The sequence below is a fragment of the Mirounga angustirostris genome, unplaced genomic scaffold, assembly GCF_029215605.1.
Source record: "Mirounga angustirostris isolate CCGP_5_RB_7025 unplaced genomic scaffold, mMirAng1.0.hap1 SCAF_1, whole genome shotgun sequence".
In the NCBI taxonomy this organism is placed as follows: Eukaryota; Metazoa; Chordata; class Mammalia; order Carnivora; family Phocidae; genus Mirounga; species Mirounga angustirostris.
The window spans coordinates 211,183,808-211,200,251 of NW_026991709.1; the positions used below are offsets into that span (position 1 = coordinate 211,183,808).

At 55.8% G+C, this 16,444-nt stretch overlaps 1 protein-coding gene across 3 annotated transcripts; it reads left to right on the top strand.

The window, feature by feature from the left end:
- Window positions 1–1,494: 1,494 nt before the first annotated feature.
- SLC25A23 (solute carrier family 25 member 23) lies at window positions 1,495–16,444 on the top strand. Of its 3 annotated transcripts, XM_064572415.1 has the most exons (11): window positions 1,495–1,815; window positions 3,086–3,212; window positions 3,765–3,852; window positions 4,154–4,265; window positions 5,327–5,485; window positions 5,571–5,723; window positions 5,889–5,996; window positions 6,938–7,105; window positions 10,764–10,914; window positions 11,957–12,137; window positions 14,142–16,050. In XM_064572415.1, exons 1-11 carry the CDS (start codon window positions 1,660–1,662, stop codon window positions 14,176–14,178), a joined length of 1,440 nt encoding a protein of 479 aa, XP_064428485.1. In that variant the 5' UTR covers window positions 1,495–1,659; the 3' UTR covers window positions 14,179–16,050. The 3 variants fall into 3 exon arrangements, with proteins under 3 accessions (XP_064428485.1, XP_054360970.1, XP_054360969.1); XM_054504995.2 differs by lacking the exons at window positions 11,957–12,137; window positions 14,142–16,050 and adding an exon at window positions 16,413–16,444; XM_054504994.2 differs by lacking the exon at window positions 14,142–16,050 and having other exon boundaries at window positions 1,496–1,815; window positions 11,957–13,921.

The window sequence follows — 16,444 nt, forward strand, 5'->3', positions numbered from 1 at the left end:
GAAGCACCTGGGAGCTTCGGGGGCGGGGGGGGGCAGGACAGAGGCTCATGTGAATTGCGGCCCACCTGTCAGGGGTGTATTTGTGAGAAAATGCCTGTTTGGGGCATTTCTCTGGGAAAACATCTGTATCCCCCATGTTGTGGGGCACCTGCAAGAAAGAAAACATCTGTGAGGGGACCTCTAAGAGGCCACCTGGACCACTGGCCACTAGGACCTCCTTAAGAGGCCATTTGTCTGGGATTCACAGGTGTGTTTGTGCTCAAAACTAAACGTGCCCTCAGTGAGGCTGTACTTTTCGATAAAGGACGGTGATAATAAGACCTCCACCCCCTGGGGACTCTAGGTGAAGAGTAATGGTTAAGGGGAAATGAATCACTTTTAGAGTATAGAGCGATGGGTAAGAATTCCAGGTCTGGTTAAATCCCCGCTTTGCCGCTTACTGGGCATGTGGCCCGGGTAGAGCAGTTTAACCTTCTGTTTCCTCATCTGTGAAGTGGGAAAGCCAGTCCCACCTACCTTACAGGGTTTTGGCGAGGATGACGCGAGGGGTGAGTAAAAGGCCTGGATTGTGCAACGCCGTGAATCAATGTTAGTTATTGTTATTATTTTTCGCCAAGTAGTCTGGCCGCCCCTCCCCCTAATGGTGACTCAAGAAACTGCGCCCGAAATTAGTGGGAGGGACTTTCGGCAGGTGCAGCGAGCACGACAGGCTGGTGCCCCGCCTCCAGCGCTCGGCTTCCCGGTCTTCATCGGCACTCGCGCCTGCGACACTGAGACCCGCAGGTTGGTCTGGAGAGAGCAGTCAGCACAGCGACTGGATCAGGCCGCGGCCTCTTTAAGACTGCCCAGCCAGCCCGAAGCCGCCGGGGCCCAAGGCAGCGCAGGGCCGCCGCAGAAGCCCCGCCCAGGTGGGGCGGGCGGGCGCAGCTCAGGCAGCTCTGGCCAATAGGAAACCGACTTTGCAGCCAAGCTGCACGTTGATCTTCCGTTTCCCAGTCTGAGTGGGACCGAAAAGGAAGGCTGGCGGGCGGGATGTAGGGTTTCAGGGAGAAAGCAGCTTCCTGATTTTCTGTTTCTGTGGGCGAGTGGGGAATGTGAAATGAGCGGGCGGGCAGATGGAGGGCTAGATGATGTAAGGTTGGTTCTTGAGCATGTCTGGGAAAAACGAGAACTTTAGCGCCTAAAGAGAAATAGTAGGGGAGGGAGGTCAAGTGGAAAGGGATTAGGAAACCAAATCCCTGATATCCCTCTACTGCGCGCCCTTGGACAGAGGGTAAACCGAGGCACGCAAGGCGGAACTCTGAAAGCAGAGTTGAGACCATTGACCTCTCTAGCCCCCCTCCCCAGAATGAACTCTGGTGCTTCCCGTGCACTACCAAAGCATCCCGACATTCCGCCCCACACCCGCGGCTCCGCCTCCAGCCTCCTCCCCCCAAGCGGGTTGGGGGGGGGGGGAGGAGACGCAAGTTCTGGCGCGGGCGGCGACGGCTAGCAGTCACCGCCTGCTGCAAGTGCCAGAGCCGGGCGGGCAGCGCGGAGGCTGCGGTGGCAGTGGCCGCGGAGCTGGCCCTGCGGGGCCGCGGGGGGGAGGGGGAGCCGCGAAGCCCCCACCGAGGCCGCCACCGCCGGGCCTCCCCTCCCCCCCCCCGGGCGGGCGCCATGCGGGGGGGCCCGGGCGATGCGGAGCGGCGGCAGCGCTGGGGTCGCCTCTTCGAGGAGCTGGATAGTAACAAGGATGGCCGCGTGGATGTGCGCGAGTTGCGCCAGGGACTGGCCCGGCTGGGCGGGGGCGAGCCGAACCGCGACACCCAACAGGTACCCCCGCCGGGACCCCCGCCTGGCGCGCGGCGCTCCGGCCCTGCGGGCGCCGGTAACCCGAGCCCCTGAATGGAGCGCCGCCGCAGCAGCCGGCGACTGCCTGTGGCTGCACTCCAGTGCGGGTGCCCAGCCTGGGCGTCTCCGTCCCCTTCCCCCTTCCCCCTGCCCCGCGGGTCTGGGCCTAACGGGTTCGCCAAGACAGAGCCACGGAGGCTCCAGGCCTGCAGTCCAGCTGCCAACCGCCGGTCCCCAACCCACTCGCCGGTGCCTCGAGGGTGGGGGATGTCTTGCCAGCGAAAGCAGCCGATCCGCTCTCCTGCCCACTGCCCCGGACACACCCTCCTCTGAACTCTCTGCCCATCCAAGACATACCCTGCCCGGTGCCTCAGGAGACACACCCTTTCCCATCCTACCCACCTCCTCCGGGCATCCACTGCCCTCCCAGCCGGCTGCCCAGACTCTCTACGTTTACATTTCCCAGGCCTGCCCTCCCCGGGCCTGGCTTAATGCCCCAGGCTACCCCAGCCCGGTACCTCAGGAGACACACCCTTTCCCATCCTACCCCCCTCCTCCGGGCATCCACTGCCCTCCCAGCCGGCTGCCCAGCCTCTCTACGTTTACATTTCCCAGGCCTGCCCTCCCCGGGCCTGGCTTAATGCCCCAGGCTACCCCAGCCCAGTACCCAATCCTGTCCGAGGCCACCCTCAGCATGGGATGTAGCAAAGCAGGAACTTGCCCCTAGGCCTATGCAGGTGTCCCCTACACCTCTAGCCCCAGATGCCCCTGGAGTGTCTCTCTCCACAGCATCCTGAGACCTCCAGGACAACCTCCCACTTTCCAGGTGGGAAACCAGAGGCCTGGTCAGGGCTCAGCTTAGATCTCTCATTGCCCCACAGTGCCCAGAGCTGTCTCTAAGGGGAGCTCCTGAAACTGCCATATGGACAGGGTTTTTTTAAGAGACAGCTGGGAGGACGGGCTTTCAGAGACAAGAGCCCAAGGCTACCTACCACTTCCCAGTTCTGTAACCTTGAAAAAGTTACTCGACCTTGGAGAGCCTCAGTTTGCTTGCCAGGCAAACTGGACAACTGCTTTCCAGCTCATAGACCTATGGTGGCCTTGGGCATATTGCTGAGAAGTGAGCTGGTGGATGGAGGGGTGACTTCCCCTTAGGTGCTGGGGCTCTGAGTTCCTGGGCCCTAAGCTTGTCATGCCCCCTGCAGATTGGGAGCAGCCTCCTGGAGCTCCCTCGTCCCTTCCCCCTTTCCAGGGCATCTCCCCTGAGAGTGACGCTGACCCAGGTGGTGGGCTGGACCTGGAGGAGTTTTCCCGCTACCTGCAGGAGCGGGAACAGCGCCTGTTGCTTCTGTTCCACAGTCTGGACCGGAATCAGGATGGTACGCCCCAGGGATGGGCTGCAGGGGCCCTGGAGACACCAGTGGGGTTAGAACTGGCACTGCTAGGAGGGGGAGGGCCACTTCTCCCTGATGACTCACAAGCTATTTTGGGAGTTCTCCTCACCCCCCAGCTAGGTGGGATGGGCCCACCCTTCTGGGATGCGACCCCTATTATTACCCTTAAGTTTCTAAGGGACACAGAGATGCCCCATATTGCCGCTGGATTCCCTATGAGGCAGAGACACCCCCCATAGCCTCTTCTGGGTCCCTAATATTGCCTCTCAATCCCCTATGGCATAAGGACCCCCATAATTATCCCTGGATTCATTTTTTCATTCATTCATGGAGCAGAGGAACCCCCCAATATTGCCCAGTTCCACCTCTCTAATCCCAGTGGGTCAGTGACCCCCCCCCAACCCTGCTGCAAATCTCATCCTGGGTTCCTGGGTTCCTGGATCCCCTGGTCTTCCTAGACCATCCCCATTCTGAGCTGTACTAGACCTGGGCTCCAGGGTCCCCCCACGCACACTCCTTTTCTGGTCCCCTCCCCAGGTCATATCGATGTGTCTGAGATCCAGCAGAGTTTCCGAGCCCTAGGCATTTCCATCTCGCTGGAGCAAGCAGAGAAAATTCTGCACAGGTGAATAACTGGGGGTCCAGAATCCCAGGTAACTCCAGTTCCCCAGGGCCCCTTGGCCACCTTGAGTCTCTAGGCCCCAGACCCAGTCCCAGGGCAGGTGGAGCTGAGGGGTGGGCTTGGGAGTCAGGCAGATCCTGGACCAGATGCTTCACTTCTCAGAGCCTCAGTTTTCCCCTTTGTAAAATGGCGAGCTCTCAGTGCACAGGAAGTCAGTCCACCCCCAAACCAGCTGAACCTCACTCCTACACCCCCTGCCCAGCCCCTGCACTGATTCTATCCCTACCTTGCCCTGCACCCCCAGCATGGACCGAGACGGCACAATGACCATCGACTGGCAGGAATGGCGCGACCACTTCCTGTTGCATTCACTGGAGAATGTGGAGGATGTGGTCTATTTCTGGAAACATTCTACGGTGAGGTGGGGGCAGCTTTCCTAGCGTGGTGGCTGGGCCTTGCTCTGGTTTCCCCTGGGCATGGAGGGGCTGGGTCAGGAGTCTTGAGAAGGAAGAGCCACTGGGAACAGCCAAGGAATGACACTCTAGTCCTCTCTTCCTCTGATCAGGCTCAGGGGACTGGGGACCCATTGGGGGAGGTCTGTGATCTGGCTGGAGCCCTTCAGACCTGACTTTGGGGTCCTGGGGGCAGACTGTGGGAGATGGGAGCACAGGGAAGGAAGAGCTCACCAGACAGGGCACCCAGCCTCCAGCCTCCACCCACAGCTCCCCTTCTGCTGGCTTCTTTTTGCCCCAATAAATGGTCTGCTGCTGAAAGGACTCATTAGAAAGCCACCTTCTTTGGAAAATCCACTGAGATCCACTGGAAGTTGGGGGAGGAGGTGCTCTAATTCCCCCACTTCTGGGTGGGAATCTCTGATTGATGCTTCCAGTAGCATTTGATGGCATCTGTAGGGGAATCCACCTGTGGGATCTGGTGAGATTCTCTTGGGAGATCCAGACAGTCCCACCCTGGGGATCCATGAGAGACTTGGTTGGGAAGTCTATAGGTGGATTCTAGGGGAGGGATGATCCCTGGGGACAGATTCCCTGTGGGATCTGCTGAGGCCCTGGGAGGGATCCACTGGTCTCCTTATATGGCAGGTCCCTGGTGGGATCTTGTGCGGCCCTGGAGGGATCTTCTGGAATCCTTATGTGGGAGATTCTTGGGTGCGATCCTTCAAAGGGATCTGATCAGCTCTGGAAGGAATCTTTATATGGTAGATGCTTGGGTAGGCTCCTTTGGTGGGATTTGGTGGAGGTGCCCAGGAGGGATATTGGGATCCTACATGGGAGTCAGGTTGGATGTTCTGCTGGGATCTGGTAGGGTTCCAAGAGGGATCTCCTGGGCTCTCTAAGTGAGATTTATTGGTGGATGCTCTGAGTGTCCTGGGATTCATGAGGGAGACACTCCCATTTAGGGCTGAGGTACATCTCCCTGCCCCTATGATGGTGTGACACCCCAGTCCCTGCCTCCTCAGGTCTTGGACATTGGTGAGTGCCTGACTGTCCCTGATGAGTTTTCAGAGCAGGAGAAGCTGACCGGCATGTGGTGGAAGCAACTGGTGGCAGGTGCAGTGGCAGGTGCTGTTTCGCGGACGGGCACGGCCCCTCTGGACCGCCTCAAGGTCTTCATGCAGGTGAGGGGCCCCGGAAAGACCCACCCCCTCTCCTAGGCCTGGGCCCCAGAAGGGGACCCCAAGGCCACCTTATCTCCCCACGCAGGTCCACGCCTCCAAGACCAACAAGCTAAACATCCTGGGGGGCCTAAAGAGCATGATCCGAGAGGGGGGCATGCGCTCCCTGTGGCGTGGCAATGGGATTAACGTGCTCAAGATTGCACCTGAGTCGGCTATCAAGTTCATGGCCTATGAGCAGGTGGGGGCCGGTGTGGGAGATGTGAGCTAGATGTGAGGGCTGGTGGGATTGGCTTGGGGCGGGGGATGTCCGCAGGACCCCCAGGAGTGGACATCTGCTCCCCTGGGTGGTGCCCACAGCAGGACGACCTGAGGTCCTGTCCACCTCTGTGTCTCCCACTTTCAGATCAAGCGGGCCATTCGGGGGCAGCAGGAGACACTGCACGTGCAGGAGCGCTTTGTGGCTGGCTCCCTGGCTGGTGCCACGGCCCAAACCATCATTTACCCCATGGAGGTGAGAAGGAGGGACTCTGGCCGAGGCCTCTTTGCAGGGTGAGGGGCTTGCGATAACCACGTTACTCCGTGGTGTGATAGGCATTGGTATTGTAACTTTGCCTCTCCCTAATTTGGACTGGGGCTCATTAGAGCAATGCTGTTTCATGTGTAGTCTGCATGGGCATTGGAATTTGAGATGTGACTTCTAGGGATGGTGGTGTTGATCATAACGATTTAGGCAGCAACCGTGGGGCCAGCTGTTTATGGACATGCCTCCTGTTAGGATACTGATTTCCATGCTGTTTGTTCCCAGGGGAATTATTTCAGGTTTCAGGTTGTGCAGTGTGTCAGGATTCTGAGCGATGGAAAGCTCAAATCACATAAATGAAGTCTGAGGTAAGCAGTTCAGGGCAGGTATGGTGACTTCAAAGTGGTAGAGACCTTGGTTCCTTCCCTTTGTCTTGTTCCAGCACTTCAGAATGTAACACCCACCTCGTGGACCAAAATGGCTGCGTGTGCTCCAGTCATCACATCCATATTCCAGCCAATAAGGAAGAATAGACAAAGGAAGGAACCACCTCCCTGCCTTTAAAAATACTTCCTGAGAGTCACACATGCCTGTTCTCCTGCTGTTTCATTGGCTAAGACTTAGTCCCATGGCCATATATCTAGGGAAAGTGAGTGGCTGTGTGCTTGCTGAAAATTATAGTTTCTATTATTAAGGGGGGATGGGAGCAAGATATTGGGAGGCCACAGTGGCCGCCATGCAACTCTGAGAGATGTAACCATTTCGAGGTATGGAGATTTGGGGATAGCAAAAGATTCTAGAGTAACTGGTTTGTTAAATTCAGGTATTGCCAGGGTAGATCCTTCTAGGAGTAGCTGTTTCTAGGTGTCTTCACTGCTGGGTGTGGTGTTTCTGGAAGCAGTTTTCCCAGCGATAACCGGGGTCCTCCCCAGGTGCTGAAGACACGGCTGACCCTGCGCCGGACAGGCCAGTACAAGGGGCTGCTGGACTGTGCGTGGCAGATCCTGGAGCGAGAGGGGCCCCGCGCCTTCTACCGCGGCTACCTGCCCAATGTGCTGGGCATCATTCCCTACGCGGGCATCGACCTGGCCGTCTATGAGGTCTGTGGGCAGCCCGCCCTCCCCTTTTCTCTCCCCTCTGGGATTTGCCCACGGGACACCCCTTTCCCATAGGGTTGACTCAGTGAACCTCCATAGCTAGGGGTGGAGAAGCGCCATGGGCCTTGGGATCCTGGGGAACCCCTTCAGCTGTTGGACTCCCCGACTCTTTCACTTTTACCACTGTGAGAATTCTTTCCACTTCCGTGTGCAGTTCAGCCTTGCTGGGCCTTGGGAACCCAGGAAGATCAGGGACCACCGTAGCTCACAGAATCATGGGAGAGAGTGAATGTGAGCTTCAGAGATGCCTGTCTCCCCAGAGCATGTACTGGAGCCGGCCAAAGTCTTCTTCAGGGCCTGCCCATTTCATAGAAACCACACCCCATGGCCAGCATCTCAAGGCCTTTATCAAGAGAGGCAGAAATGGGGGGGGGGGGGGTTGATTTCTCTTCCAAGGGTCATGATTTTTCTCTTCTCCTGGTGGGATTGCCAAGTTCTTCCAAGTAGCACAGCCCCAGATGTCCCCAGGCATCCCCCAAAGTCTCTGTGTCCAGGACAGGGCTAGCTTCACAGGCAGGGGGCCAGTTCAGTCGCCAAGGGCCCCATGCTCAGAGGGCCTGGCTCTTGGTTTAATGCCCTGCTGTTGCCATCTTGAAATCCCAAATCATCTTTGGACGAGGGACCTTACATATTTTTATTTTGCCCTGGGCCTCGCAAAATGATGCAGCCGGTCCTCATCTCCAACACTCTGCACCTGCCATCCGTCCCTGACTTACCCAGCACCCAGCACCTGGGTGGCCACGTGAGACAAGACCACCACTCATTCACTCACTTGCTCAGTCATTCACTCGCTCACTCAGCAACGGTTTACTGAGCATCCCAAGGTACGGGGACAGCGTTAAATAAAAACAACGCAGTCCTCGCTTTCCTGGGGCACCCACTCCAATGAGCAAGGAAGTCAGTCCACGGGCCAACAAGTAGTTTCAGATCCTGCTAAGTTCTCAGAAGAGAATAAAACAGGATGTGTAATTGAAAGTAACAGTGGGCAGGAGGGGGTCGAGGCAGGCCCCTGAGAGGCGATGAGCAAGGCCGTGTGAAACAAGGCAGAGGGTGCAGAGAGTGCAGCTCCAGAAGCAGCACTGGATTTGGCCTGTTGGAGGAGTGCAAGTCTTGAGTGGCTGGAAGGAACCGAAGAGTCAGCAAGAGCTCAGTGATGTGCCTGGTTTTTCCTAAGGGCAAGACTCAGCCACTGGGGGCTATGAGAAGAAATTAGACCAAACTTTATTTGATCCATTCTTCACCCAAAAAGGGAGCTGGGAGGTCTAAGTGGTTTGAGAAAGCCTGTGCCTTCTTGGAGTTTCAAAATCTATGTTAGTCCCTTAAAGGCTCTGAGAAGTCTGCAGAAAAGTGATTTCACTGGGTTTTTGTTTTTGGTGTGGTTTTTTGATTTGTTTTGTTTTGTTTTGTTTTTTGGCCCAGTGTTGGCCATGCTTACGCAGTCTTCAGAACTTCTTTTCAACAGAACACCTCTTAAATACTCATTCAACACCTATTTAGCAAATCCTGCTCCAGTCCCCAAAGAAGGCTCTTTTTTTTTTTTTTTTTTTTTTTTTTATTTGACAGAGAGAGACATAGCGAGAGCAGGCACACAAAGCAGGGGGAGTGGGAGAGGGAGAAGCAGGCTTCCTGCTGAGCAGGGAGCCCGATGTGGGACTTGATCCCAGGACCCTGGGATCATGACCTGAGCCGAAGGCAGACGCTTAACGACTGAGCCACCCAGGCGCCCACCCCCAAAGAAGGCTCTTAAAATTGCAAGGCAATAATGATGAACACTTGCTTCCAAGGCGCCCACTCCTTGCCCAGCCCGGACATCACTAATCTATCCCAGCCCTGAGTCCCTCTCCACACACTTCCGGGCAGCTGTTACCAAGGGGTGGGAAGTGACATGGGAAATGAAACCTAGGAGCCATCCCAGTCCCAGAGCAAGAAAGAAGGTCCTCGCAGAGAGGCTTCATAGGGATTGGCTGCCCAAAAAACCAAGTGCACCACTCTGGACTCCAGTGTGGCTCTGAATGTTGACTCCCACCCTTATTTTGTGGCTATGGATAAGTAACTTCCCTGGAGCCTCATCTTCTTGTCAATGAAATGGAGATAGTGGTGGTATTTGTCTTAGTCTGAGGTCCTCTGGAAGCAGGGATGTGAGAGCACGTGGTTTGGCAGGAAGGTAAGGTAACCAAAATAAAAGGAGCATTCGTTCCCTAGGGCTGCCTAACAAAGTACTGCAAACTGTGGGGGGCTGAAAGCAACAGACATTTACTGTCACAGTCCCAGAGGCTGGAGTCTAAACTCAAGGTGTCGGCAGGGCCACACTCCCTCCTAAACCTTAGGGGGACATCCTTCCTTGCCCCTTCCAGCAAGGGGCATCCCTGCAATTTCTGCCTCTGTCACCGTGTGGCTGTCTTCCCCGCTGTGTGTCTCTGTCTCTGTATCTCCTCTTCTTAACCGACTGAGCCACCCAGGCGCCTGTATCTCCTCTTCTTATGAGGACATCGGTCATGTTTGCTTAAGGGCCCACCCGACTCCAGGGTGACCTCATCCTAACTCTCCCCACACCTGCAAAGACTCTATTTGCAGATAAGGTCACAATCTGAGGTCCTGGGGGTTAGGACCCCAATATATCTTTTGGGGGGATGCCATCGAACCCATAAGGGCATGTTATCAAGCAAGTTATCATGGTGGGCAGATGCAGCTCAGTCCCGGTGGGGGGCCTCTGGAGGCAGCATAGAACATGCCCCTCCCCACAAGACGCAAGGGAGCTGGGGTATTGATACACCAAGTCAGTTGTCTGCTGCTCGCTGCTGGGGGGCTTGGGGGCGGCTCAGAGCAGCCTTACCTGGGTCCAGCAAGAGTCCTCAGGCAGAACTGTGGATGCTGGCAGTTGGGAGTCAGCTGATTTGAGTTGAATAGGATATGGGTGGCGTGTCCACATTGGAGAGCGTATTAGTTTCCTATGGCTGCTATAACGAATGACCACAACCTTAGGGCTTTAAAACAGCGCACGTTCACTATCTCATCGTTTTGAAGGTCCAAAGTCCACAGTGGGGCTCAGCGGGCTAACATCAAGCTGTTGGCAGGGCTGCCTTTCTTCCGGAGGCTGCGGGGGAGAAGCTGTTGCCTTATCTTCCCCCTTCTCTAGCAGCTGCCCATTTGCCTCGGCCCGTGGGCCTGTTGTCCATCTTCAGAGCCAGCCGCACAGCATCTTCCAACCCGTCCCCCACCTCTGCCTCTATTATCCCCTCTCCTCTGACTCTTATAAGGAGCCTCGTGGTGACATCAGACCTGCCTGGATGGTCTAGGATCATGCCCCATCTCAAGGTCCTTAACTTAATCTCAACTGCAAAGTCCCTTTTGCTACATGAGGTACCATATTCCAAGGGCAAGGGCATGGGCAGAAGTGGGGGGCTGTCCTCCCACGTCCCACAGAGGGTCAAGGTGAGGCCTGAGTGACAGGACGCAGGTACCGTGCTCGCGGGGCACCTGGGAGGTACCGAGCACTCAGCTAGTGCCAGCCAGCCAGCGGGGCCTCCGAAGCCAGGGTTGTGCATGGTGTTGCCCAGTTCCGATCCAACCCACACTCTACTCTCTTCTCCACCCCCACCAGACCCTGAAGAACCAGTGGCTTCAGCAGTATAGCTGTGACTCGGCCGACCCAGGCATCCTCGTGCTCCTGGCCTGTGGGACCATCTCCAGTACCTGTGGCCAGATAGCCAGCTACCCCCTGGCCCTGGTCCGGACCCGCATGCAGGCCCAAGGTGAGGCCGGGGCGGGAGGATGGGGCAGGGAGAGAACATCACCACTGGGGCCCCACCTCCCCATCCCCAGCTCCTCCTCCTGGCCAGGCAAGGTCCCAAGCTGGGATCCTTCTGGATTTGGATGGCCTCCACCAAAGTCCCTACCTTTCCCTGGGCCTCAGTGTACCCATCTGTGACACTGGAACGGGAGCCCTTTCCCACCCCCCTACCCGCCCCACCGAGCGAGCGAGGAGAGCAGATACAGCGAATACTGGAGGAGTGCCCTAGCAGGCTTAGCTGGGAGGGCTGCTAACTTGAGCTCTGATTTGCAAGGCTGGATTACAGTGAGGAAGGCAAGGCGAGGGAAGATCCGGGTACAGGGGGGTGGGGGGCAGGCTGGGTATGGGTTTATTGTTTTCCTCATAGGTTTCTTTTATGGGTTCTCCCCCCACCAAAACACACACGCACACACACACACATTCCTGAATCTGTTTTGGGAGTTTCCTTGGGAATTTTAGCATTTGTGTTCTGTGATTTTCTCTGGGGGTGTATCAGTGCATAAACCTGGGTTCTCGCCCTCCAAGAGCTCACAGGCTGGAGAGGAAGCAAGATGCTGAATAAATCATTCCACAATTAAGTATGGATCTAGGGTTGAATGCAGGATAAGAGAAAGAGCCAGACTTAGACTGGGGTACCAAGCAGGGCTCCCCTGAAGAGCCTGCTTTGGCATGAAGGTTGGAAGGCAGAGAAGAGTGAGCTGGGAGAAGAGGCAGGGAAGTGAGTTCCAGGCAGAGGAAATGTCTGTACCCTCTCCCACCACCCACACATATACATATACCTTCTCTGTTTCTAATCATCCCCAAACTTGGGCCCTCAAGACTGGGCTGAAAAGGCGAGCAGCTGTTTCCAGAGCCAGGAGAAGTCCTGATTCTGAGTAGTAGGTCTCACTGTTAAGCTAACCCTCCTCCCTCGTGCTGCAACGGCCACAGGCCCAGCCCTGGGGAGTAGGAGGGGGAAGTAAGAGGGGCCCTCTCGCCTCACCTGGCCTCCCCACCCCCCCCAGCCTCCATCGAGGGTGCCCCCCAGCTCTCCATGCTGGGTCTGCTCCGTCACATCCTGTCCCAGGAGGGCGTGTGGGGCCTCTACCGGGGCATTGCCCCCAACTTCATGAAGGTTATCCCGGCTGTGAGCATCTCCTATGTGGTCTACGAGAACATGAAGCAGGCCCTGGGGGTCACGTCCAGGTGAGGGACCCAGAGCCTGACCCACCCCAGATCCCTCACCCCAATCATGACATCCCCCACACCTCAGCCACTGGAGACTGATGGCCCAGCCGATGGATCCCAGGGCTCCCTATACCAAATCGCAGGATCCCCACACTTTACCCACTGGGTCCTACACCCCCATATCATGTCTACTGGCCCCCCCAACACACGGGGTCCTGGACCTCTATGACTTAACCATGGGATGCCCCACAACCCAACTGATGGATCCTGATAACCCAATCACAGGAGCACACATCACCATACCTAAACACCCAGACCCCAGCTCCCTCAGGCCCCAGATCCAGCACTGGGTCCTAGATCCCCAAAACCACTGGCGGATCCCAGATCCCCATGCTTCCAGCCCTGGATCTCCAAGCTCCACCACTGGATTCTGGATATCAAGAAGCCTCAGCCACCGGATCCTGACTATGCAATGCCTAGATCCCAGGGCCCCAGCCACTGGATCCCAGATCCCCTCACCCCAACTACTGGATTCCTGAATTCCTTTACCTTGACACTGAGTCCCGGATCCCTCTGCTCTGACTACTGGATTCCCTATATTTCAACCACTACACCCTCAACCCCCAACCACCGGATCTCGGATTCCCAAGCCCTGACCAGCTGGATCCTGGCTCCTAAATCCACAATGTGAGCCCAACGGCAGAGCGAGTGGGTCCCAGCGACTGCGGCTGTTGGACCCCAAATCCCTTCACCACAGGCACTGGAAGCTGAAACCTCACCCATAGGAGGTAGACATCCCCCCCCCTTCCAAGCACTGGATCCCAGCCCCTTAACCTCTGGATTCTGACCAGAATCCTCCCAGGCACTGGATCCTGAATGCTCAGACTCCAAGTCTAAATAGATCCCAATAGGCCCGTCACAGCATCCTGGATCCCCCCGTGCCCCTGTCCCAGACACACCCCAGAGCCCAGGGCCCTCTGCCCATGACACAAAGCCCGGGGTCTAAGGAGCCTGTGGGAAGCCTAGGTCCTGGCCTCCTGCTTCCAGAAAACCCGTGGGACTTGCCATCAGTCCTGACATGGCTAGAAGCTGGCAGCTGGGGAAGGAGATGACCCCCCTCCCACAGACTAGACAGAGCCTCGATACCCCCGCCACCTGCCCAGCATGGCTGCACCTCTGGCCTGTGGGGAAACCACCCCCCGCAATGCTCCCCACAATGCTCTGCGGTGTCTTCCGTTCCCTTCCCACATTTAGGCTGATGATAACCTCCAGTCGCTCTTTCCTGGGGGCTGGCAAGGGGTCAGTCTGAGGCCGGGGACACGTTAAGGAGACTCTCCCCAAGCACACCCCAGCACTGCCAGTCTCTTCCCCAGGCTTCAGAGTTGGGAGCCCAGAGCAAGTCTACACAGACTAGCCTTCCCTGGAGCCAAGCGTCCAATTATGCAAAACAAGCCAAATCCCCCCGACTCACTCCAGGTCTATTTTTCTACTAGAGAGGAGCTGACATTCCTCCCCCTCAGATAACCCAAGCCCGCAGCACCCTCCACGGCCCTGTACATTCTGCACTTTAGAGTTGGGTTCTGAGCTTAGCATAATTGGGGGACCCCTCCCATCACTCCTCCCAAGTCCTTGGGGAACCCCATGAAAGGACTACAAAAGAGCAACTGGGTTGTTTGGGGGGCTGGAGGACCCCCCCCCCCCGTGGCTTCCACCTGCCCCCACCTACACCGTGTCCCACCTCCCCGCCTGTGTGTGTTATTTCAAAGGAAAAGAACAAAAGGAATACACTTTCTAAGCTCTTTCATTGTGGTTTTTACTGAAAGGGGGTGGGTCGATGTGGGACCACCTCAAACTACCCCCAGGGAAGGGACATGGGCCATCCTCTGTTACACAGTGCCAGGAGACCAGGAAGTGACTTCCTTGGTTTCCGTAGCTGTGAAGTGGGGGCAGGGAAAAGCCCACATTCATGGGCCCTTTTTATTTTTCCTGTATTCTAATTACATAAGGATATTTCTTTCCCAGGGCTGCTGTAACAAATTACCACAGACCGGAGGCTTAAAATGACACAGTTTTTAGACTGATCTAATTTTTTATTGTGGTAAACTAGACATCACATACAATTCACCATCTTAACCATTTTTAAGTGCACAGCTCAGTTGAGCACACTCACCCTGTCCTGCAGCCACCCCCACCCTCCGTTTCCAGAACTTTCCATCTCCCCACATGGAGACTCTGTCCCCATGAAGCACAGACTCCCCACCCCCTGCCCCAGCCCTGGCTCCCACCCTCTCCTCTCTGTGTGGATGGGACTCCTCTGGGGACCTCCTGGGACTGGGGTCCTGCAGGATGTGTCCTTCTGGGTCTGGCTCCTCTCACTGAGCAGTGTCTTCGGGGTCCCTCCACGTCGTGGCAGGTGTCAGGATGTCCTTCCTCTTTAAGGCTGAATAATATTCCAGTGTGTGGATGGACCATATTTTGTTTATTCATTCATTCATCCATCATTGGACACTTGGCTTGCTTCCACCATTGGCTATGGTGAATAAAAAACAAGAGGAATCTATTGTCCGCCAGTTCTGAAGGCTAGAAGTCTGAAAGCAAAGTGTCAGCAGGCTACGACCCTCTGAAGACTGTAGGGGAGGATCCTTCCTGCCTCTTCTGGCTTCTGGCAGTTGCTGGCACACAGCATTCCTCGGCTCGTAGACCCAATCGGTCCGATTTCTGCCTGTCTTCAAATGACCAAAATTGTTCCTGTCACCATCTTGTGTTTTAAGCTGCTACCGTTGGGGTAATTTCTTATGCAGCAGTAGCTAACTGATACGCATGCGCCTACATAGATATGATTTTCCACACACTCAAAGATGGACTTAAGCCTTGCTAACTATTTCGTATTTTTACTTCCTTTAAATTATGTCCTGAGGATCATATTCCCAGAAGCGGGATTGCTGGGTCAAAGGATATGACGATTTCAGGGTCATGCCCCCAGAGAAATCATCTGTGATATACACAGCTACCAACAAGGAATTGGCATTCCTAATTTTACTTCAGTCATCCCAGCACAGAGTGTTACCACTTTGATTTAATCAGGCCAGTCAACCACTATTTTCTTGTCCACCTTCTCACATCCCATTACACCGTTTGGGCCTCAGGAACTGACATGTGGTGTGATATCACACAGACTGCTTTTCTCTTTCTGAGTCTCCCCACCCACAAAATAGGGGATGTTATCACTGACATCTTTAAAGGGAAAAGAACTTACATTAATTGAGCAAGTACTCCATACGCTGGCTCTGTGCTAAGCCCTTTGATGCGTTATCTCCCTCACTTACTCATCATCTATTTACCGGACACCTGCTTTGTGCCAGACTCGGTTTTGTGAAACACACAACAATCATTGCTCTCATAGACCCCACATTCCAGTGGAGAGCGACAAACAATAAATAACACACGTGAGTGAATGTGTAGCCAGATAGAAAGCAAAGGCACTATGGATAAAAATAAAGTGGGGAAGCAGAGTTTACATCTTTTTTTTTTTTAAACATTTTATTTATTTGAGAGAGAGAGAAAGTGAGAGCGAGTGAGCACGAGTGGGGTGAGGGGCAGAGGGAGAAGCAGACTCCATGGTGAGCAGGGAGCCCGACGCGGGACTCGATCCCAGGACACTGGGATCATGACCTGAGCTGAAGGCAGCCGCTTAACCGACTGAGCCACCCAGGCGCCCCCAGAGTTTACATCTTAAATAGAGTTGTCAGAGGAAGCATCAGGAAGAAGGTGACGTTTGCATGAAGATTTAAAGACAGTGAGGGAGGGAGCCATGGTGATGTCCAGGAAAACAGCATTCTAGGCAGAGGGAACAGCCAGTGCAAAGGTCCTGGGGCAACATCATGCCTGGCTGTGTTGGAGGAACAGGGAGGGGGCCCATGTGGCTGGAGCAGAATGGGCAAGGAGGAGAAAGGGAGGAGGGAAGGGCAGGGAGGGGACCGGGCAGGTCATACAGGGTCTTGTGGGCCACACGGAGGACTTGGGCTTCTACCCCAGGGAGATGGGAACCCTGGAGAGCTGTGGGCAGAGGAGGGCAGGACCTCACTGCGGTGCTCACGGGCGCCCTCTGGTGGTTATTGTGGGGAGCACTGACGGGGGGCAAGAGTGGGAGGGCCCAGAGTGGAGGCGACTGCACTGGTCCGGGGCCCAGAGTGGAGGCGACTGCACTGGTCCGGGTTATCCATCACAGGGCTGGACCAGGGTGGGGGCCACGGACATGGTAAGCAGCAGCCAGATTCCGGATTTATGTTAAAGGTGAAGCCAGGATTTGATGACAGAGTGTGGGC

What these genes read in the sequence shown, in the direction of transcription:
- SLC25A23 (XM_064572415.1), top strand. Translation starts at nt 1,660, where the DNA reads ATGCGGGGGGGCCCGGGCGATGCGGAGCGGCGGCAGCGCTGGGGTCGC. An exon ending in TCTGGACCGGAATCAGGATG is followed by an intron (nt 3,213 to 3,764) that starts GTACGCCCCAGG and finishes TCCCCTCCCCAG; the next exon opens with GTCATATCGATGTGTCTGAG. An exon ending in GACCCGCATGCAGGCCCAAG is followed by an intron (nt 10,915 to 11,956) that starts GTGAGGCCGGGG and finishes CACCCCCCCCAG; the next exon opens with CCTCCATCGAGGGTGCCCCC.